This window comes from Salvia hispanica, chromosome 6, assembly GCF_023119035.1.
Source record: "Salvia hispanica cultivar TCC Black 2014 chromosome 6, UniMelb_Shisp_WGS_1.0, whole genome shotgun sequence".
Taxonomy (NCBI): Eukaryota; Viridiplantae; Streptophyta; class Magnoliopsida; order Lamiales; family Lamiaceae; genus Salvia; species Salvia hispanica.
In genome coordinates this window covers 9538472-9562144 of record NC_062970.1, presented here as the reverse complement: position 1 = coordinate 9562144, position 23673 = coordinate 9538472, and the positions used below count along the sequence as shown (strand labels likewise).

Here is a 23673-nt window from a genome sequence, read left to right as displayed (position 1 = left end):
GGAAGCGGACGAAGATCAACTCTTCACGGTGAGTACAGCAGCGGTGCTGGTTCGCACGAGCTCCCCGGGCCAAGGAAGAGGCCCCGCTACCACGAACAGACTCTCGCCGTCGTCGGCGCCCGATGGGGCAACAGGCTGCGCAGCGGATGGCGAGGGGAAGCGGCAATGGCAGCGGGTTCTACGAGGTCGAATCGGAGGCCCCAGGAGGCCCAGAGGACGGCGTCCTCGCCCGCTCGCAGCAAACGAAGACCCTGATGCAGAGCACTATGAAGTGGTATAACACGCAGGATCCGGTGTTGAAAAGGCTGTGCAAGGAGGTGGTCGACCAATGCCGGCGCGATTTAAGGCTGCCACCCATTGATGATTATGGCGTCCAGATCGGGGGCGGGGACGTCGGAGGCGGCAACGGCACGGGCGATGGGGACGAGGACGAGGAGTGAGAGCCGAGGGTATTATGTAATTTTATTTTTAAACTATGTTTTTTTTTTAAATTATGTAATTTTTTTTAATGTAATTTTTTTAATGAAGTTTTCGAATTTTCTCGTATTTCGTTTCGACGTATTAATAATTCCGTAAATTTTTAGTCCGTAGATTGAATAATTATGGGAAGAGCTAGTGGAAGTCCTAGTGGGAGGGGCTAGTGCAGTGGGAAAGGCTAATGATGTGGCAGTGGAATGGGAAGGGCTAATGCTGACGTGACAGACAGTTTTTGTGGAAAGGGCTAGTGAAGGTCCTAGTGGGAGGGGCGCCACCGGAGACACCATTATGGGATGGATGGAGTAGAAATTAATTCCCAAACTCCACAAGGCCAAGGAATCAAACACTGGCCAATTTAAATGAAAATGCTAAAGCTTTACCACTAGATCACTTGCAATTATAGGAAATGTTTTCTCAATATTAGTACTGTAAATTTTAGGAGTACATGTGTACCACTTGTTCTCACGTGAATACGCTATTGCAATTCCGTATCCATATAATTCATATTTAGGGTTTTATTATGCCTTTTACATGAATTAATTTAAGTTCTTTGCATGTAATATGTGATATTTCACAAATAGATGTAGTCTGAATAATCACATAAACAGATTATATGTTTTGATTTATTTAAATTGCAAAATATTCTCCTACAAATCCCAACACCACTTGACACTCGCAATTCTATCAATATCTTATCATTTCACTTCTATTCATTAGTCATATAGTTTGTAATTGTGTATATTTATGTTTTATATGAAAACAATAGAAATTTACATATGTAACAAAAACTACAACTTCGTCAATAATGTCTCAGTTTGCCTCGAGACCTTGCAAAAATTTGCAGTATTTCTACAATTGTTCATTGTCTATTTAAGATGATTTATTGTAGAATTTGTAATACAAATTCCATAACATTGAATCTTTCAAGGTTTCAAGTGTTGTTTAGGAACCGAAACAAAAATCACCAATTCTGGGTTCCAGAAAATAGATTTGGGATCGAACCGTATAATAGTCTCATAACTTGCTATAATGTTCAATGTGTATGTCACACCTCTACACTAGTGAAAATGTGAAATACACTAACAAATTAAAGTGAAGCAATTGTTTGAAAATGTGTGGTTTGGATTGATTAGATTTTAAGGACGACAAAGCTCAGATTAATTGGTAAGTCGTTTCTCCTTCAAAGAACATGTCTAGGAGGTGTGTATGAATTCTAACTAACTAAAAATACATATCATAAATTGAGGTAAAAATTATGAAGACATGACAGAAGCATTCAGAGTGGTAGAAACAATACAAGGGTGAAAAGTCTATTTTGGTGAAGCTGGTCCCATATTCTGTACAGGAGGAGCGGCCAATTCCACCATATTCCGGCTACTGGAATTTAGGTCTTGAGATCTTTCGCGGATTTCTCTGTATTCTTGACACATGGCGCATAAGTGACAGAAGAAATGTGTGACAAAGTCTCCACATGGTGCTTCCTGCATCCCAAACACAAGATGCTGAGATTTATATGCCAGACTTATGTTATCGAAAGCTTTCGTGCACATGGTATGATGCTGTAAAACTTGGTAACTGAAGCTGCATTAATTGATTAATGTGGCCATGTGATATCATGCTGTTAAAATTGATTAACTGAAGCAACATTAATTGAGTAACGTAGTCATGTGATATCATGCTGTAAAAAGTAAATATTGAAGATGGATGCATTGATTGAGTAATGTACTTAATTTGAACTTATCATGGTTAACGATCCTAGCAGATAAGGGGGTCTCATTTAGATTAGCTTGCGTCAGACTCACAAATAGTAACACAGACCTCAAATAACAGGAAATAAAGATCAAGTGGACAAAGATAGAAACAGAACCGAAGAAGTACATCAAATTTACGAGTGCAAAACTAGAACCCATAACCGTACAAGGGACATAACACCCTAACTGGTCGAAACCAACTGATTCTAAGACAAATTGATTATATTATTACTGGTCGTGATGCAACGTAATACTATGTCCATGCAACATAGTCCATGAAGGGCATTTAGAACTAATGGAGGGGAAACATAACCAAGAAGCTTAAAGAAGACGTATCCCTTGAAACAATATCTTTGATCAACATAAATGGTCAAGCCGAATACATTGAATAGACAAGAAATTAAGTCATACCTCCAAATTGTAGTTTTCCCTTAAAGTCCTCCGATAGCCACATGCATAACAGGCAACAAGGCATCCAGGGGCGCCCAACATAACACCTTCCGTCATCACACAGCATAGAGTATTCACAAGAGCCCATAATACAAAATGCATCATACACGATCCTATTAGAGTTCCAGAACCCAAAGACTCTGCGTTTCTCCCAAAAAGATAGCACGGGCAAATAAGCCCAACACAACCTGTCACATAAATAATATCAACCCAGCAATTACTTGACTAATATATATTTCAGAAAACATATTCTCAATGTATATTTCAGAAAACATATTCTCAGTGAACCACTCAGAATGAATGCATCATAAAGCATTGAAATCATATGCAAGCCTTTTTTCTTTTATAAACAGAAATCTTAGGCAGACCAATTCCCATGCAGCACTAATCATGAGCAACTTACATCACTCAAGGAAATCACGATTTCTTTAATGAGCGAGCACATTGAGTTAGCTAAATGCACTGCAATGCTCAATATCTGGTCTATAGATTGAGATTAGAAAATAACTCATAAAAACACTTTTTCCACACAATTGCCTATAACTAATCATTTAACCGCATGCATATCACACTAATTTGCAAGGCATGATCCAACACTCCAGCACTATCAAAAAGCACCTTTCATTCACTTTTTTGCTTCTGATAAATCAAGATCACAGGGCATAAAGTAGCATACAGCTCTGCATATCATCGAAACAAGCACAGATTCCCGAAGACCACTGCCCTGGAACACTACTGTCGTGTTGTGGTCTGGGATCAACATCTGCAGGCATTGGTACTGCATCTGCTTCTGCATCTGACTGCCCGAGGGGGGTGTAACGTGGTGGAACATATGCGTTCTGGCCCACCATATTACTTGAAGACCAGAGAATTCACAGCTCTGTCCTGTTCACAAGCTTGAGCAGCAATCTGCACCAAGCATTCAGAAGAGAGTCAAATAAAACTGATATCATGTCAAAGTTCCATGTAGAATTGCATTCTGTTATTTTCTCATCTTAATGACAAAATTGCATTCAACTCACTACTGGCTACTGAACTTTTTTGTTAAACAGAAATCTTCTGCTATGCTATTTATGCAAACCGTTCCTTCCAAAACTTAAAAGATCACCCAAAGTGCACAGCATTAACACCATTTCACCCCCTATTATGAACACAGCATACAAATTTAGGCATGTGGATACAAATGAAAAAACCATTCAACAAAGCAAGTGACCTATTGCTAACCCCAAAGTCAAAATAATTCCCAGACAACTTCTTCAATTTAATTTTTCCCTAAAATCATTTAACCCTAAAAGTTCCAAGTAAGATTGAACATTGAGATATTATCATTATGCCCCAAGGGAAATGACAATGCAAAACTTCCTTTAGGGGAATGTAAACCTAAATTAAATCGCTTGGCCAAAAAATTGAACAATATTTATTCAAAATCTAACAAAATTGTATCTCAGTCAGATTTTTACAAAGGCTTCTCTTACGAATTCTAAAAGAGCATCACCGGTAAATAACCCAATAAAAAATCTGTCAAGAGGCCAAGCAGGATCATGAACAGCAGCGAATCTGTCATCTAAATAAAAAAATCGCAAGACTCACAACATTATCACAAGCGCACAAAAAAGAAAAAAGAAGAAAAAGCAGTAATAAAAGGATATGGCTTTAATTTCCAGAAAGTACACAGCATTTGCCCAAATCTAATCTCAAGCACAAAACTAAGTGCAAGATTCAGGAAATAAACCTTGTAGTGAGAATTCAAGATCAAATTTTGAAATTTGGCAAGAGCGGAAGTAATTTTGGGAATTAATTAGCCGGAAAAGGATACAGTAAAGAAAAGATGAAATGCATAGACATTGTTGAATGAGATAATGATAATCAGTGGAAGTTGAGAAACTGCAGAGAATTGTTCACAATTTTCAAATTTGAGGAGAGAGATTATAAATGATTGTAGTCTGATTAAAATCTTAATTTATTTTATTCAAGTCTGAAATACTTAAAAAGATTGCATAACTGTTATTTTTCCGAAATGAATTTCGTTACACTCAATAAAGAATTATAATTATAAAGTACATACGTCTGGAATTTTTCCGAAATGAATTTCCTTACACTCAATAAGGAATAAATAATGATATAAACTCGACAGAAAATTTTCAGATATTGGTTGATTGTTACCTGATTTTTTTTATATTGAGCACATATTTGAATGCGATAGCGATATTTTTGAATTTCGAGTATCACTAATATCTAATTGTCCGATTTAAACAGTCAAATTCATTTAAAATTCAGTAATAGGATAATTACTTAATTAGCCATTAGGCAAACCAATAATCCTCTCCTTCTCAATCTCACGCTCTCAGATTTATTCTTTCTCGTCTCTACTCTCTATCATATACCCACTCCGGACCGCCTGCACCACCGTCTCTACTTTCTCACCCGCTCAGATAACACTCGCCCGCCCACACGCCTCCCGTCGTAGTCCACCGCTGACTGCCAACTACCTTTGTTCAAAATACAATTTGTGTTCTAGATTGATTGTTTAGGATTTAATATACATGTTTGGGCGTTTTGGGTGTCTCATTTAGGGGTGATCAAACAATCTGAAAACCGAATATCCGAACTGAATCAAACCGAAATTTTGAAATTCGGTTTGGTTTGGTTTTGAAAGTATAAATTTTTGGTTTTCTCAGTTCGAAGGTAAAAAAACGGAAAAACCGAATTATATTTTAATATAATATATTTAACTAGCATTCTGCCTCATTCACTCTTCAATCATTCTTCCCTAACCCTAATTTCACCGCCTTCAATTTGCTGGTTACAGTGGGATCGAATCTGTCCTTGGTTGGGAAATGGCAGGGGTGGACGTCCTTCAGATTTTTATTAATTTGCAGATAATATGGGGCTCACAGAGGCAATAAAAAATTGTCACCTTACACTCGGTTTCTCATATCATAAATATTTTTACCTGTGTGTTGTAGAGTAGAACATGCATAAAACCTTATCAATTGACAAACTAAGTTCAAATTGACCGCTGTTTTTATATTGTAATCAATCAACTTGGAAAAGGAGGTTACATATAACCTAATATGTTAGGTCCAATTCCATGATATGGTCTTCAGAAGCCTCAAGCCGCGGTATCTTTATAGTGGGCGGCGCAGCAGCTCTCTGGCGATACTTTTCTGGGCTGAAAACGATGTACGCATTCCAGCTCCGGTCGATTTCCAGGTGGTACAGATGCACTCCGGCAGCATAACCCCCAAGGAGCTGATAAGACCTCTCAGATTGATCCATTGCAACACACACTTCTTCTGTGCCTGCGTACATTTATATAATCATATATACTTAGAAACTCAGAGAATGAGAATGCGAGACTCACACGCAGCTTGTTCAATCTGCGTTTGGTAAATGAATTCCAAAACTGCGGATATTTCTTTCTCAAACTGATAAAAAGGCCCATTTTGGAAGTTCATTTTTCTCAACTTGCAAACTCCTTCTCCGAGCTCCATCATCGCTCCCTTGTGATTCTGCGTAGAGTCATTTCCCGCATAAAAATAAATTTGAATGATGTGTTTCAATGTATTCAGTATGCATACTAACATGGTTGAAGAGGTGATGGAAGCCGACGGCGCACTGAAGAATGGCGTGGAGGAGAGTGCGCGTGGGCTCTTGGGAGTTGTTCCACAGGTTTTCGAGAACGTCGTGGCATTTGTAGTAATCCCTTTTGTTGAAGAGCGAAACTGCTTCGTCGAAGTTACAGATTTCATCGTCGTCGTCGTCAGTGATTTGGCCGCGGGTGGTGATGCGGTAGGACTTGGTTACTGAGGATTCGATGAGCTTCTGTGAGTTATGGGAGATGATATTTGGACTGGAAAATGGTGGGGAATAAGTGGTGAAGAAGGCTTTGGTGTTGAATGATTTGAATGATATTGATTGCGGTGGGAGAGAAGATGAGAAAGCAGCCATTCAAATTTTGCTCTCTTTCTGCCTTGTGGTAGACGCTGCATTTTCTCGACTAAAATATCTTTGTGGAACTGGTGGGAGTATCATTTCTCATTTTATTCTTTTCGTATCATTATTGTTCACATATAATTTCTTTTTCAAGAATTGCAAATTTGATTGTATTAGGCGAATAAAGAACATATATTTATGGTCTTTTATCAAATTTGACTATTTTGATTTATTCTCATGTCTTACTCGTCTCTCATTGCTCTGTTAACACCAGTTTTAAAATAATCTTAAATCTTTTTTAGTAATAATTTTTTCATAATCTCAAAAAAAATATTTATATAGGTTTTATATAGTTTATACTCCCTCCGTCCCGCTTTAAGAGTCCCGGTTGAGTCGGACACATGTTTTAAGGAAAAAGTGGTTAGTGCGTAATAAATAAATATTGTAGTGAATGTTGGGATCCACTTTTAGTTGAATGTCCAATAAATAAATATTTTAGTGGATGTTGGAACCCACTTTTAACACTTTTTTATTAGTTGTAGTGGTTGTTGGGACCCATTTTTAACACTTTGTAGGCATTTTTTATTAATTTATCTCAACCGGGACTCCTAAAGCGGGACGCCCAAAATTGATCAACCGGGACTCCTAAAACGGGACGGAGTAGTATCATATTAGATGATAGAAATATACATATAGTTCAAATCACACCTTGATTTTAAACATAAAACATTGTACTAATGCTTAAAAAGTAAATGTCAAAATCGGTTTTGAATATATGGCCATTTTACGATTTTGGTCTCAGATATTATATTTTTGAATTTTTGCATCACAAACATTTCAACTTGTATCACAATCGGTCCAAAACTGACAATTTCGTCAAATTGTAACAGGCAATGGTCAACTTGAGGGGGAGTGTTCGAAATATAAGAAATAAATAATCACCCACTATTTATTATAATGGAGTTCCTAGGGTACATTCATTGTTGAAGAGTTCGTAGAATGTAAAGTTCCAAACTTCTTTATCGCTGTAGTTGAAGAGTCTCAAACATCCTTACAAATAAGAGTGATGAGTATATTATTGATACAATGAGATAAAAAAAAGTAATTCTATCTACACTTTATCCTTCCAAATATTTATCCAATCTTTCTCTACCTCTTTCCATTAGAGCATCCGCAGCAGTGAGAAGGACGGTGCTCGTCCGTCCGTACCGCTGGACAAAGCTCGTCCGTCCACCGCTGGAGGTCGTCCGTCCGTGCCGCTGAGCACAATTAGGTGGCAGCTTTTGATTGGCCAACGGCATAGCCGTTGGCAATTTCGTTTTTTTATTTTATTTGAAAAAAAAAATTCGAAATTTATTTTAAAAAATGTTTTTAAATAAAAAAAAAATATTTTCCCACTTCCCAAAAAAATATATCCGTTTTCTACCCACTTTTAATTTATTTTTCAATTTTTTTCCCCAAAATTCACATTTTCATCTATAAATACCCCAACTCCAACACAAAAAAAATCACATTCTCATCTATTATCTATTCTATCATCATCTACATTCTCTCATCTTTTTTCCTCATACTCTCTCATCTAAATTCTCACCACACTACACAATGTCCGGCTCCTCGATTGTTGGGGGGGGGGCCACATCCGGATAGGCGGCATAGCGCATCCTCCTCCTCCTCCGCAAACGGTCCGGGTCGGTTGCCTTCGAACGCTCTCGATGATATGGTACCCGCTTCGGAGCTAACTTGGGTAGCCTCGGCGGCAGTTCCGCCCGCAAGGAAGGGAAAAGGCGGCGCAAGCCCGCCCGCCGCGCCCCGACTCCATCCGCCCCCCCCTTCCCCCTTTGTCCTCCACCCCGAACAAAGCTTCTTTAAGAAATGCAAAAGGTAAAATTTGACCATAAAACTAAAAGGGATGAAATGGAAAAGAAACTATCAAAAGGTACAAAATATCTGAATAAATTAAAGAGTAAAGGTCAAAATTGGTTCTGAACATATGGTTATTTTACGTTTTTGGTCATAAACATTATCTTTTGGATTTTTTTTGGGCTAAATTTAAAATATGATCATTTGGGCCCGCCAAAGGTTTTATCATTTTTGGGCTGTAAAATTCTCATAAGTATTTTGAGAGGATATGATGATGATGAAAGCTTAGATGAATGGATGGTGAATTCAATTAGGGAGAAATAATTGATTATAAAAATAATTAGGGTATTAATTAGGGAGTAAAAAATCAGAATTAAAAGTTAAGTTGGTCAAAATCGGGATTAAACCCATTGACCGTTAGATTTTAACGGAAATGTTGACGGATGACCAAAATGATCAAATTTTCATATGTGCAGGACCAAAAAATCCAAAAGATAATGTTTAGGACCAAAAACATAAAATGACCATATGTTCAGGACCAATTTTGGCTTTTACTCTAAATTAAAACTTTATGTTTATGAAGTGCCGTAAATATACATTGTGCATTCATCAGATACCAAATTTTTGGAACACTTTTATTTTCTTCATTGCCCTTACACGAATGTATCATTTACTAAACATTTCCTAATTCTAATTTCCACGTTACCCTCACACAGTAATATATATATAGATGAAACTGGTGAAATCACACAATTTTGTAATCAATATTACAGATTCTTGGTTGGTGAAATACTGTTATTATAATTAATATCCTGCAAATATTATATTCTATCTCAAACTACCAATTAAAAAAGGATTCCGTACAACCTGCCAAAAAAATCAATAATTTCCGATTTTTTTACAAGTTGCGTCTATAGTGAGTGGCCCATTCAACAAACTTGTAGAATTCCATTAAATCAAGGTGTGATTTGTCAGCATGACTACTCTCATCAAATTCATTGCCCATTCTTTTGCCAACGTGTATCTCTAAACCAACATTCAATCATTCATTGCCTTGACAGTGAAACTATGCAAGCTTAGAGTTTATGTGTTTATACTTATAGATTATAGAAGCTGAGAAAATATTTTTGTGCGGAGTTATGACTTGTCACTAATATTTAATCACTTCTATCATTGACATGACTCTAGGATATAATGACCGTAACAAATTTAAAATGGTAAAGTATGGAGTACATAATACTCCTATTATAGAATCAAGTTTTGGCTAACTACTACTCCGAGATGGATCATGACAAAAAAAATTTACTATAGTGAAATACTATAAAATGGAATATAGTGAAATACTATAAAATGTCAGATATACATTTTCACTAATGAGAAGTACAAATTTGAGTAGATTTATTCTTTCCGAGATGGATCATGACAAAAAAAATTTATATAACACATAACTATATTAGTTCGCAAAATACTACATTAATATCAGTTGTCATCACATAATGTACTATATATATTAGTTTTGACTCAATATCAGTTAACTGATTCATAAATTTCTTTTTCTGTCTTTGTATCAGTTTCTAACTCAATATCAGTAACTATATATTTTGTAATGTGAACTAATATTAATATATCACTAAACTGATATGATTTTCAGTTTTTAAAATCCTCATTTTAAAAAGTTGAAAAAGGTAGAGATGAAGAGAAATTTATAGTGTAGGAAGTTGAAAAAGCAACTTATGTTCAAATTTAGATAAGAAACATACACAATTAATAACACAACCTTTACGTGGTATGAATAAGGAAATTGGAGACAAATTGTAAAGTAGAAAAACATGGCATGAGAAGACTAGACAGACAACATAAGCACGATCCAGTGAGCGGCAAGGAGAAAACAGCCCAAATTCTCATGCCACAAACGCCACCGACAAGCGTGCCGAATGATCAGTCGCCAGCGGCGGCTTCCCCGCCCTCGGTGGCCTACCACCCACATGCCCCCCCTCCACACACTTCACCGGCTGCGGCCCCACGCTCACCGCCTTCTCCTGCCTGCAGCTCATCATCAGCAGCCCCTTCTTCTTCCCCCCTTCCTCCTCCTGTCTAACAAACGCCGCCCTCCCGATTTCCGACAAGTTCGACACGCTCGCCCTGTCGAACCCCTCCGCCGTCGTCACGCTCCAGTCGATGCTCACCTCGCTCGGCGCGTAGCACTCCGTCCCCGCCACGCTCGGCGTCGGCGGCTCGTCCACGCTCCTCCTCCCCCCGTACTGACCACCGAATCGCCTCGCGTTGAACCCGGGAGCCTCGTCGAGCGAGTCCCTGCGCCTGTACATGGGATACGAGGTCGTCTGGGTGGAGAAGCTCTCGATCTCGAAGAGATCAGAGCTTGCATCACTGACGACGTCGTCATCCGTGTTCACCACGCGCAGGACAGGTGGCACCACCGCCTCGTGGACCGGCTGGAAGACTTCCAGCGAATCACGAGGCGGCTCTTCCACTGGATTCAAAATCAAGGTATTAGGCTTTGTGATGATTGGTTTGAGGACAGGCTTAGCCACCACCTGGCTTGCATTAGTGTTCAGGAGCGGGAAGGAGAAACTTCCCGCTCCGTCCACAAACGGCCGCCCAGAGGCCGATATCCGCTGCTGGCGCGGCGGATCGGCCTGTGGAAAACCGTCCACGGATCTAATTATCTCCACCACGTCCTTTCTAGCTGAGCAATTCCTAGACAGCGGTTTCGCCTTGTAATTCCTGCACATATAATTGGCTTGATTCTCGGAATCGGAGGTGGTGGCGTCCTTGACATCAACGGATTTCTTGCCGGTGCAGCAGCATTTCCGGCCGAAGCTCCATTTCCTGGCGGCGGAGCTTCTCCTATTCCCATCGTTGGAGTGGAAGTTTCTGAGGGAGACTCCAACGGCGCCCGGGGGATTGGCGAGGAGGCCGGTCTGGCTGTTCCAGCTGGCCTCGGAGGAGGCGGTGGGCGTGGCGTGGAACGACCTGGTCCGGAAATTCCGGGCGGGGTAGCCGTCGGTGGAGGAGACAGAGGACAATCTGGGAACAGAGAGCATGTCATGGGGGATGGGTTGCTTCTTCATGATCTGTTTGGGGTCGGTGTTGTGTTCGCTGAAATAGCGCTGGGCGTCGAAGATGCTTATCTCCGTGTCTTCGATCTTTTCTTGGGATTTTTTATCGTTTGGTTTGAGGTAGGAGGAGAAAGATGCATCTTGAAAAGTGGTGGCATTGGTGTGAGTGTGAGTGTGAGGAGATGAAGAAGATCTGTAATGAAGAGGAGTTTCCAAGACAGGAAACATGGGCTGCTGCTGCTGCTGTGTAGAATTGTACTTGAAGCTTTTCAACATTGATGGTGGATCCATCTTACACTGTTAGCTAAGGGAACTCAAAATGTGTGTGTGTGTGTGTCACAACTCAAATAAGCTCTGCTCAATTTGTGTGTATAAGTAGAGATACTCATACTCTCCCTTCCCTCCGCCTAATTATATTTATTTTATCACAATGTAAACAAAAATAAAAGATAGCCTGACTCAATTATGAGAAGCAAAATCATTAAATTCAGATTAGATATAACATATTCTACTGATAAGAAAACAGTTTGGGCAATAAATTAACTTCCAAACTCGCATTAATACAAAAGGGCCATCCTACTGACATTAAAATCATGTTGGTATATTTAGAGGGGCCTAGACAAAATGACTCAATGTACAATTTGATAAAATAAATTGGTGACCTCCTGGATACAGTTTTTTTTGGAAAAAAATATAGAAATAGGAAAAGATATATACTTGGGTAGCTCATGCATGAATCTTGGTTGAGTGGTCAGTATTCTGCCACGTCATTATTTTCTTGGTTTATTTCACCAGACATGTATAGACTATAGTTTGATTCAGTTGATCTCAGATCTTACACTTGCATTAATATTTTCTTACATTCTTGCATTTTTCAAGATTAATTCATCTTGCCCTGTTTCATGAATGTTGGAAAGGTGCGTGGAGGCACTTGCCATTTCAACGAATTTGGCCTTTGGTCTTTGAATTATGCTTAACATTTTACAGTTTGTGGTACTTCTACATATTAGAAGAAAGACGATTTATATTTGACGACAGTAGTCAATCTAAAAACATTAGCTACGTACAGTTGACTTGTCTTTTTATTTTTGTTGTAATTTATGTTCTATTGTTTTATTCATTTACATGAATATGGTAATAAATAGAATGTCGTATGTATATATATGACTTGGATTTTTTTTTCATATTTATAACAATTGCAAGAAAAATTCGTGTACTTTTCTAAGACATAGATTGTGTAAGTTACTTTGGACGAAACAAGAACTCTGGGATGAAGCAACGTGTAGTCGCTAGCTCCTTGGATTACGAAATGAGTAGTTCCGTGGAACTACGAGTTGTGTTTATATTTGTTGTTGGATAAGCAAGAACAAATTAGATTTGATAGTAATTATCAAGTGAAAGCGTTGTTGGATATAATTGTGCACCTACTCTTCAATATATCAGTGTCAATATTGTTCAAAGTGATACTCCCTCCGTCCTAGAAAGATTGTCTCATTTCCTTTTTCATACTCGTTTTGCAAAAATAATAGTAATAAATAGTTAAAGTAAAGAGAAAGTGAAGTAAAAAAGAGAATAATGTAGAGAATGATCTTATCTACATTATTTTTTCTCTTATTTTACTCTCTTTCAACTTTACCTATTTATTATTATTTTTGCAAAACGAGTGCAAAAAATGAACTGAGACAATCTTTCTGAGACGGAGGGAGTAATGTGCAAATTATTTGAAGGTGTTGTCAAAGACAGCACAAGGATCATGAGGTAGCCATAGTAGTAATCGATGGAAACCAGCTAATAATTCGAAAAAATGATTTGTTGATACGACACATATGTGTGCTCTGTAAGGATACATTTTCCAACTTACAAGTCTTTTGTAGGTAGAAAACAACGTATTGGAGACTAAGTCTTTTACGAGGTGGTTGGTGTAGGTAATGTGTTCGAACTATTTGAATGATATTGTGAAGATAATTGAATCTTTGATTTGAGTGATTATTTTTGCATTTTTAAGGAACACAGGAGTGCATAAATCACTTTGCATTCATCACGCATGGATCACTGTGCATTTGTTTTGAAGATTATTTTGCTTGAACGTTTCCAAGTTTGTTGATGATTAGCGGGTTTTAAGTGCTTCGACACATTATGAGAAAATCGTTTTATTTTTTACACTAGCCGGGTCATAATTTGTGTAGGGGAAAATGGGTTTTACTCGATCTTACTCCTTACAATTAGTTAGCTTTAATATTTTTCTTGTAATTTTCATTTCATTTTTACTTCTTTTCTTTCCGTTGTAATAGACAAAATATCGTCCTTACACCATATGACTTTTTCTCATATTTCTAATCATTAATACTATTACATTTTTATGTGTAGACGTGTCTTATGCAAATACCATAGGATGAGATTATATTTATAGCAATTAGTACAATTAAGAATTGGCTAATTGCAGACAATCTAAACGTGATTTCTTGGAAAAGAATGAAAACAAAAGCACACTCTGATCTTTGCATTAATCATATATTTACCAAGATAAGATGCAATCTTGGTAGTTATGAACAATGTCCATATTATAATTAGTAGCATTAGATATATCTGCAAGCCCACACCCGGAGTATTTGATTTGGTGATTGAGATTTCATAAATTTTTCAAAGCTTGGCCCCATTACCTTAAAATATTGACTTAAGGTAATAAGCACTTTCTGTCTGTTTCTTGGACAGCAGAACAAAGTGTAGTCTATTAAAAGATAATGATTTCCAACATGATTGCTAAAAATTCATGGTCATCTTATCACCTTTTTATGACACTAGCAAAAGTTTCAAATCATTCAAAATGACCATTCCATTATATATCTTGGTTTTGTCTCTAAACAATAATCCCCTTCAATCCATGTGGGCTTCTCCATTATACAACCATGCATGTCCGCAGCTTCTAGCTAGGTAGTGCATCAACTCAAACTCGAGTAGCTTATCATCAAGTTTTGGATCAATCCTATTTGAATTGAGGGTTAATCCAAATCGGATTAGAATTTTATTGGATTCGAAATTGTTAACCCTAATCCTAAACGTGTGGGTTTCGAACCAGCCCAATGACTAATTGGATTGCTAACTATAAAATTACTCATATTATTGTGAGAATTTTGGAAATACACTTAGATCTCAAACCTTCTAATATAGTAAAATTTATGACATATGATTAATCCATCCCGAGCTGTTAAATTATACTACTAATATATAAGAATATTTTATGGTGAATCTTGATATTGAAAATCTGATTTAAGATTTGCACTACCTACATCCACTAAAATTCGTCCCGGTTTGACCGGGCACGGGTTTTAAAAAATGTAATGGAAAGTGAGTTGAAAAAGTTAGTGGATTGTGGGTCCTACTTTTATATATTAGTTTTATAATAAAATATAGTAGGAATGAGTTAGTGGAATATGAGGTCCACTACCAAAAATGGTAAAAGTGAAATGAGACAAATTTTGGGGACGAACGGAAATGGGAAAATGGGACAAATTTTCGACGGAGGTAGTAATATTAAAATGAAATATAAACTTATCCATTAATACATATATATGCGTATATTATAAAAGATTAAATATAAAATGAAAGATTTAATATTTTTCGTTAAATTATTTATAGTATAAAAATAATTATTGAAGTTTCAAATAGTTGTCAAATAAAGCGGAATAATAGACAATGCTTGCATACTGCATTTAGGTACAACACATTGGGCCAACATGTCGTGTTTCGGATTAGCTCTACTTGGATTACATGTTAATCGGGTGCAAGTTAATCGAGTTGTGATTTTGCTGGGTTCAAAATTTACAATCATAACCCGCTACATTTAGTGGGCTATTCGAGCCAGTTTATAAATTTCGGGTTACTTTGATATTACTGCTTATTAGAAATAATTTTCGAGTTCTCATGTGTGTGACAGTACACGTCACATGATTTTTTTATATATACAACAATTTTAAGTAGATGCATGGATGTGTGAATTTGAACTTTGGGGTTAAATTAGGTATGATAGCATATATAAGAGTATATCACATAGTTTGGTGGGCTCTTAATTTCACAATTATTAAGAACTTTTTTCTTTTGGCTATGAGCACACATGAATGAGGAATGTCATTCCAAAATGTGTGTGGGCTAGGGTTAGATCAGAGCTACCATGAGTTGCTGTTGTCTTGGGGACAAGTTTCATTGTATTCCTTTACTCCTTAATTTAATTATCATATCTCCAAAGTGGAAGGGGATGGCTACTTGGATTTACTAAATTATCTTGCATCAAGGTAATCTTTATCAAAAATAGAGCATACACAGGTCAACATTTTCTTCACTTTGATGCCAACATATATGCATTGTATCGCCTCCAAAATTCGAGAACATACAAAAAATTAAGCATAGGAACATCAAGAAAAACAAAATAAGCTTAAATTTAAGATTATCGAAATTAATGTAAAATAGTGAATAAAATTATTGTATTATAATATTGATACATGTGTACTGGTGTTAAATAATGAAATCTTTAACCATGATAATAATTGAATTATGGGATGAATGAGGATGTTGGATCAATATAATTATAACGTAAGTGGGCTTTGATACAAGGTAAGTAAAATGAAAGAGGTGGGAAAAGAACCCCAAGTTGGTGGTGGATGAATTAAATTTTAAAAAAATGGGTGAAGTAAAGATATTTCCACTTATATTTCTGTAGTTATCTTTAAAAATTAATATTAATACACATTGTTGAAGTGAAAACAGGAATCCTGATCAAAAAGTAAATAAATTAAGCTATAACAAATTATTAAAACTAAGGGGACAAATAGAGAAGCGATTCATCCTCTTCACCACCAAAACGACTCCAATGACTGAATGATACAGACTAAACCGGATCAATAACTCGAAAAGATTTCGACTAGCAGAGAAAAAGATAATTTAATCTATATATATGATACTAGTTGTTCTCGCATTTAATATAGGACATTGAGTCCATAACATTTGAACTTTTTTAAAGGCCAACGTCCTCATTGCTCAGGGCTAATTCGATCCTTCTTTAAGGGCTAATGTCCTCATTGGTCACAGCTGATTCGATCATTTTTAAGGGCCAACGTCCTCGTTGGTCTTGACTACTTTTTTGTCAGGTCACCACTCCGTGGACCACTACTACGAGTCTCCAAGTTTTCGTTGGTCACAACCACGTTGGTAGTAGCGAATTTTTTGCCCGACCACCACTTCGAGTCGACCCAAACGTACTCATTGGTCATGGCGAGCCACGTTAGTGGTGGCGGATTCTTTGCCCAACCACCACTCTGTGGGTCACCACTCCGAGTCGGCCCAAACATACTCGTTGGTCACGGCAAGTTCATTGCCCAACCACCGTTTGGGCTCTCAATGAAAGCATTTATGATACAGACCAATAAGGATAACTCAGTCCAAAAGACTGGCCTGTTAGAAGAAAGAGCTCATTTAGTCTATATATCCCGATTATTGCCATAAGCAAGGTGGGAAATTGAGTCCGGACACTAAACCACCTCCTCATTGTGGACGTGTTTCGCCTCCAAAAATCGACGGTGTTGATTGGATTCCATCTCGATCGAGGTTTTCTCGCATTGCAACCACTGAATCATAGCCCCCGCCTCCTCTGCCGCTCCATCTTCACCAATTTCCTCAATAAAGATCCATCTCCAACAACTATGGCTACTGTTGTTGATGTATGAGTCCTTCGACTACTCGGAGGCTGCCCTCTCCTTCTCCGGCGAGTTGGTAGATTATCACCAAATACAATCACTCAATCAAAACCTTGTTCGACCTTTATCTCAATCAATTGTTGAATGCATTCACAACTTCAATAATAAACAGAGAATAGATGATGATCCAAACATATTACAGAAACCATTTGATATATGCTTTCCAAAATGGACTGCTTGAGAGATCTAGAAATCTACTAGTTGATCGTGGATTCATCATGTGAATTGATATTTGATGGAAAATAGGTAACTAAAAAAATATATTTTACTAGTGACTAAGCTATTTTGATATCTTTGATTGCATACACTCATCACACGTGTACTTTATATTTACTAACACCTAGATAGACTTTTCAATTAAACAATACAAATGCGTATAACTATTTTTCCAAAACTTTAATATCCTTAATATTTTCTTATTTGCAACCTATAGATTAACAATCACATGCATATAAATATATACCGAGCCCTTATAGTATTTCAATACAGAACTAAAATTAATTTTATATTATTAGATGTTAAAATAAGTGAATATGATTAAACCTTATGAATAACAATAAATAGTAAATAAAATATTAATAAAGGGACAAAATCGTCAATCTGTTATAATATTATTTTTGTGATTTTTCTGATATAAATATAATGTATTAAAAATATCAACACACGTATACGACAACTTCAACATAGTTTTATTGATATTGTACATGCATTATATTCAAATTTTTTGATGCATTTATTGATATAAAATATATTTATCAACACATACAAAAATTGAAATAAAAATTAAAATATCATCATCCGATCATCGTCGGAGCATATGCAATTGAATCTCATTGTAATCCTTATAAACTTACCTTTAATTTGATACATTTTTCACGAAAAAATAACTTAAATCGAGAGACTTACATAAATTTAAAGTTTAAAGATGATTTTGAAGAGAGAGAATAGGTTAATTTTAACTACCATCAATAAGAATTGACATTAGTCTCTTTTTAAGTTAATTTAATAAATTTTAAATTTTAAAATATAATCTAGGAGTATTTAACATTATTTCAATCGTTATATCTTCTAATCTAATGATTAAGAATTGGTCTTAGTTTGAGACTGCTAATTAGTAGTCTCTCTGTCCCTCAATAACTGCCCTCTTTGATTCTGTCACGCGTTTTAAGAAATGAAATGAAAAGTGGGTTGAAAAAGCTAATGGAATATGAGTCCTATATTTATATATAATAAAATGTGAGTGAAATGAGTTAGTGGAATGTGATTTTCATTTATGGTAAAAAGTGAAAGTGGATAATTATTGAGGGATGAGCGAAAATGATAAAAATGGATAATTAATGGGGAACGGAGAGAGTAGTTAGGAATTGATTACAACTTTATACTTATATACAACAGGGGATGTAATCAATTGATAACTAATTACAAATCCCAAATTGAGATCAATTTTCAACCATTAGATTAGAAGATCTTGTGGTTAATATAATGTCAAGTGTAATATATTTTAAATTTAAATAATTATTAATTAAATTAAAAGCGTATTAATGTCAAATCCTATATGTAGTAATTATAACTAACTACTTTCTCTCTCCTCAAAATTATCTCAAATCTTTAAATTTACGTAACTCTCTCAATTTAAATTATTTTTTCGCAAAAAATATATCAAATTAAAAAAATAACAACTACCATCACCCATGTATGCCCATGTATGCCCAAGATGAGAGGTAATTCAAAATACGGAAAGAAGTCCCTTCAAATAAAATTCCATGTTGATATTATGTTTTTTACATTATTTTGAATAAATAATGGTGTGGTAACTAAATAGTTTTTATCAATTTAATTAAATTTGAATTTTTTTTGTAAGATTATAATTTTTATTTGTAATAATATAATTAAAAATAGAAGAAAACATTAAAGAATACTATAAGTATTAATTTTGATAGAAATACATTTTTTTAATTAATTTGATACAAGTACTATAGTTTAGTAATCATTTATAAAATTAATCCTAAATATCATAGTTTTAGAAGTAATTCCATCATCTATCATCAACTAGCTCATTTTGAATGTAGGTGATTAATTTATACTACTATTTTTAACATCTTACTACGTACAAAGTAAAATAATAAGTAAAAATACTAAGCTAAAATAACAGTAATGGTAATGGTAATGGACTAACGGTATCATGGAGTAGCACATATTATAATCTATATTAACAATAATAATATTAATTACTATTATTATTAGATTATATCACAACTTGGAATTGGAAAGTATATTAATATATAAACTATTATGATATGATTACGTATTTTCAAAATATAATAGTAGTATATTATAGGCTCATAGATTAATATACTAATGCTGGGAAGGATTTTGATATTTGTAAGAGAGTGGGAGGTGGTAGAGATTTACAGGGAATTAGAAATTTTATGTTTTCAAAAAATATTGTCTATTTAAAATTTAATGAATTTTTAAAATAAAATTAAGTTAGAACCTAACATAGTGTGTTTAAATTAAAGAGAAAAAGATAATTATGTAAACACGACTACTATATACTAGTATATAAAACAATAATTAGTATATTGATTTATGAAGTTATATTTTATGCACACTATGTTTATAGTATAATCGATACTTTTAAAATAAAACATGATAAAAATATTATAGGATATATGATCGTGTCACAACTTATAAGCTATTATTGATTTCAATTTTAGTGTGGTATAATAGATAAATATTTAAAAAAAGATAAAACATAATCTTAAAATAAAAAATAGTTTAAAAATAAAATAGAAAATTAAAAAATGAATGAATCTAAAAAAGAAACGTAAGAACCAGATTAGAGAAATGAAATCAATAAAAACAACTACAATTAAATAGAAAGGGTAATAGTGTAAGTTATTAGAGCATTAAATGAGGTGTTTGAATCATTAATAGCCATAACATAAAAAATTTACTAGAATGTCATTTTACGGCTAGCCATAATGTGGCCACATAGCATTACCCTATTATTAATCATTTTTTATGTTTTGATTTCGACCTTGTAATGTTATTTAAAAAATATTCTTATCGATTTGCAGATATGTAGTTTATAGGGACTCAGTCTCTAGTTGCTAACTACAACTAATTTAAGATCCTAAGATTTTAGAAATCTAGTGGTTTAAAATTGTCATGTACTCCCCTCGTTCCACATTTGAAGTCACTTATTGTTATGGCTCGGATATTAAAAAAGAGTTGAAGTGTGTAATAAATGAAGTGCGATGGTGGAGTGTGTAATAAATGAAGTGAGATGGTAGAGTGTGTAATAAATGAAATGAAATGGTAGAGTTGGTAATAAATGAAGTGAGATGGTGAAGTTGGTTGAATGTAAGTCCCTTTTAACTTTTGATTTTTATTTTGATTTATTTTAATGTAGATAATGACATTTTTATGTAATTTTGATGAAGAATGAGGTAAAATTGTATGACCAAATATGAAAAATTCTAAAAATGACTCTTAAACTGGGACGGACTTTTATGGCAAAAAGTGACTCTTAATCTGGGGCGGAGGGAGTATAATTTTTATTTTTATTAATTAAATTTTTTTAAAAAACTATCAAATTAGGATTTTGGATGAAAATGACAATATAGTGTTTTGAAAATAACAACACAATGCTTTGAGAATGTCAACACATTGCTTTAAGAATGACATTCTACATGTATTATATTTACATATTTTATATATACTATGTTGACATTTGTTGTTGTACGAAAAAATTTCAAATTTTCAAAAAAAAAATTCAAATTTTGACATCGAAATATATGCAAATTAGAGCTCGTTAGAATCCTTATGAAATTATCTTTAATTTAATATATGTTGTGTGGAAAAATAATTTAAATCAAGAAAGTTATATGAGTTTTAATGTTATGTGATATTTTTCAAAAGTTAGTTACAATTAATTTTTTTTAAATTTACCTTAATACCCTTATTGATGTTTTTTTATCATATTAACATTTCGCGTGGCTGATAATCTAGACTTGAATATCTAAAAACTATTATTTAATTATAATTAGCAATTAAATATTGAATTAGTAATATAACACTCCCTTATAGTTTATATATATATAATTTTATACAGGTGAAAACTATGAAACCAAATTGTGTGGAGTATTAGGTATTAATAACTACTACTACTACTATACTTATTTTTTAATTGAGGAATTGGACTTGATTTTGTATAAAAGTTTAGAAGAGGGACCAAAATGAGAAAAGCAACCGAAAATATAATTGGGCCAAAGATAATATATGGGCTTCTTAGTTAAACCCTAAGCCCATTAGATGTGTCATTATATAAACTCTTTGCTCCGAAGATAGGGTTTCAGTCGGTCTATTGTTATTCACTCGCCTCTCTTTTCTCTCAATCTAGTGCTAACTGCAACAATGGCGGAAAGAGGCGGAGACAGGGGTGGTTTCGGGCGAGGATTCGGCGGTCGTGGACGTGGAGGAGACAGGGGCGGTCGTGGACGCGGCCGGCGCCCTCGCCGTGAGGCAGAAGAGGAGAAGTGGGTGCCGTGCACCAAATTGGGGCGATTGGTTCGCGACGGGAAGATCAAATCTCTGGAGCAGATCTACCTCCACTCCCTCCCAATCAAGGAGTACCAAATCATCGACCTCCTGGTGGGGCCGTCGCTCAAGGACGAGGTGATGAAAATCATGCCGGTGCAGAAGCAGACGCGCGCCGGGCAGAGGACCAGGTTCAAGGCCTTCGTGGTGGTCGGGGATAGCAACGGCCACGTCGGATTGGGAGTCAAGTGCTCGAAGGAGGTGGCCACCGCCATCCGCGGCGCCATTATTTTGGCGAAGCTGTCTGTGATTCCGGTGAGGAGGGGATACTGGGGGAATAAGATCGGGAAGGTCCACACCGTGCCCTGCAAGGTCACCGGGAAGTGTGGCTCCGTGACTGTGAGGATGGTGCCTGCTCCCCGTGGATCTGGTATTGTGGCTGCGCGTGTGCCGAAGAAGGTGCTTCAATTCGCTGGAATTGATGATGTGTTTACTTCTTCCCGTGGATCCACCAAAACCCTTGGAAACTTTGTCAAGGTCTGTTCTCATTTCATTATACCCAATTTCATTTTTAATACTTCTAAACGCCCAATTCAATTGATTATCCCTAATTTCATATTTAATACCACTAAACGCCCAATTTAATTGATTATCCCTAATTTCATATTTAATACCATTAAACGCCCAATTCGGATTAACACTATTATAGTATCTTATTTGTTGCTATGGTGCATTTTTTGTGCTCTTTAATCAATCATTGTACATATGTTTACATATATATGAAATTGATAATCCTGTATACTTTTGTATTGATGTGTTATATTTCATGGAGTTTTAGCATTATATTGATGAAATGAATTGGTATTTTTAGGCAACTTTTGATTGTCTGCTGAAGACATATGGGTTCTTGACACCGGACTTCTGGAGGGAGACTAGATTCACCAAGTCTCCATTCCAAGAGTACACTGATCTTTTGGCTAAGCCCACAGCCAAGATTGTCCATGTTGTGGATGACGTTGAAGCTTGAGGATAAGTTGCTGTTTTAATTTTGTTTTTTGATGGATTGTTTAAGCTTCTTATCGTTTTAAATACTTGTTTTATCTGAGGATTTTTTACATTGCCTTTTTCTTGGAATCTATTTAGTTTTAAATTATTCTATGCTTGTGCTGTATGGAAGCAATAGTCTAGTCTAAATCGATTTGCATCATGGGCTGCCTATATAATCTGTCTTGACTCATTAAGGTGTCCACATTTTGATGATGTCTAAATTTCTTTGAAATTTATCTTAAATGAGTCCTATTCGAATAATGTGATATTCTTTTACCTGTTTGCCAGTTAGATGTTTTACTTATCAAATTCTTGATTTAAATCCTATTGAACTCTAATTATTGGCAGTTTTTTGAAAAAAATTTCAAACCAAACATTAAGAGAACTTAATGTGGAATTGCTACCATGACTTTTAAGCTTTATGTAATGTTGAAATGATAGGATCTCCCCCAAAACCCCACCCCCTTAGCGTTCTGGTCTGAGTTCTCCAATTGATTCTCATGCTTGGACCACAACCCATCCCCTAACCCTTCTTGCTCGAGGCAGGATGCACACTCATTCCTTAACCCCTCGGCACCGTGCTTGGACCACAACCCGTCACCTAACCTAACCCCTCATAGCCTCATACACCATCCGCTGGTATGCTCTAAGTGCTCGCCAATCCCACCCATTGCAGATGCCCTTAATGAGAATACATTTGCTGAGAGATGCAAAGGTTGGTGATAAAATTTAAAATTTCTTTTTCGTTCAAACTAAATTAAAATTCATATTTTGATCCTTTTG

The 23673-nt window shown here is 35.7% G+C and overlaps 4 protein-coding genes across 7 annotated transcripts; 1 reads left to right on the top strand and 3 right to left on the bottom strand.

The window, feature by feature from the left end:
* Window positions 1-1578: 1578 nt before the first annotated feature.
* On the bottom strand, window positions 1579-4605 carry LOC125193155 (protein PLANT CADMIUM RESISTANCE 10). 4 transcript variants are annotated; one of them, XM_048090901.1, is made up of 5 exons: window positions 4411-4605; window positions 4122-4242; window positions 3355-3587; window positions 2640-2866; window positions 1579-1958 (listed from the first exon to the last, which is right to left on the bottom strand). In XM_048090901.1, exons 3-5 carry the CDS (start codon window positions 3527-3529, stop codon window positions 1788-1790), a joined length of 573 nt encoding a protein of 190 aa, XP_047946858.1. In that variant the 5' UTR covers window positions 3530-3587; window positions 4122-4242; window positions 4411-4605; the 3' UTR covers window positions 1579-1787. The 4 variants fall into 4 exon arrangements, with proteins under 4 accessions (XP_047946858.1, XP_047946861.1, XP_047946857.1 ...); XM_048090904.1 differs by having other exon boundaries at window positions 4154-4242; XM_048090900.1 differs by having other exon boundaries at window positions 4122-4196.
* Window positions 4606-5684: 1079 nt separating this feature from the next.
* Window positions 5685-6682, bottom strand: LOC125193795. The gene is made up of 3 exons (XM_048091676.1): window positions 6264-6682; window positions 6043-6190; window positions 5685-5980 (listed from the first exon to the last, which is right to left on the bottom strand). Exons 1-3 carry the CDS (start codon window positions 6627-6629, stop codon window positions 5748-5750), a joined length of 747 nt encoding a protein of 248 aa, XP_047947633.1. The 5' UTR covers window positions 6630-6682; the 3' UTR covers window positions 5685-5747.
* Window positions 6683-10192: 3510 nt separating this feature from the next.
* LOC125192570 (protein PHYTOCHROME KINASE SUBSTRATE 4) lies at window positions 10193-12100 on the bottom strand. Its single transcript, XM_048090185.1, has one exon. It carries the CDS (start codon window positions 11843-11845, stop codon window positions 10376-10378), a length of 1470 nt encoding a protein of 489 aa, XP_047946142.1. The 5' UTR covers window positions 11846-12100; the 3' UTR covers window positions 10193-10375.
* A 9547-nt stretch (window positions 12101-21647) lies between these two features.
* Window positions 21648-22996, top strand: LOC125195868 (40S ribosomal protein S2-4-like). Its single transcript, XM_048094133.1, has 2 exons — window positions 21648-22380; window positions 22715-22996. The coding sequence occupies exons 1-2, from the start codon at window positions 21721-21723 to the stop codon at window positions 22868-22870; spliced, it is 816 nt and encodes a 271-aa protein (XP_047950090.1). The 5' UTR covers window positions 21648-21720; the 3' UTR covers window positions 22871-22996.
* Window positions 22997-23673: the final 677 nt, after the last annotated feature.

Bases quoted from the DNA above. Each gene is read 5' to 3' on its own strand.
- LOC125192570 (XM_048090185.1), bottom strand. From the start codon at position 11,845: ATGGATCCACCATCAATGTTGAAAAGCTTCAAGTACAATTCTACACAG.
- LOC125193795 (XM_048091676.1), bottom strand. From the start codon at position 6,629: ATGGCTGCTTTCTCATCTTCTCTCCCACCGCAATCAATATCATTCAAA. The intron at 6,191-6,263 runs GTTAGTATGCAT...GACTCTACGCAG, and splicing joins TCCATCACCTCTTCAACCAT to AATCACAAGGGAGCGATGAT. The intron at 5,981-6,042 runs GTGAGTCTCGCA...AAATGTACGCAG, and splicing joins GCAGATTGAACAAGCTGCGT to GCACAGAAGAAGTGTGTGTT.
- LOC125193155 (XM_048090901.1), bottom strand. From the start codon at position 3,529: ATGGTGGGCCAGAACGCATATGTTCCACCACGTTACACCCCCCTCGGG. The intron at 2,867-3,354 runs GTATGCTACTTT...TTTATGTGACAG, and splicing joins TTTCGATGATATGCAGAGCT to GTTGTGTTGGGCTTATTTGC. The intron at 1,959-2,639 runs GTATGACTTAAT...TTTGGGATGCAG, and splicing joins GGGAAAACTACAATTTGGAG to GAAGCACCATGTGGAGACTT.
- LOC125195868 (XM_048094133.1), top strand. From the start codon at position 21,721: ATGGCGGAAAGAGGCGGAGACAGGGGTGGTTTCGGGCGAGGATTCGGC. The intron at 22,381-22,714 runs GTCTGTTCTCAT...TGGTATTTTTAG, and splicing joins CCCTTGGAAACTTTGTCAAG to GCAACTTTTGATTGTCTGCT.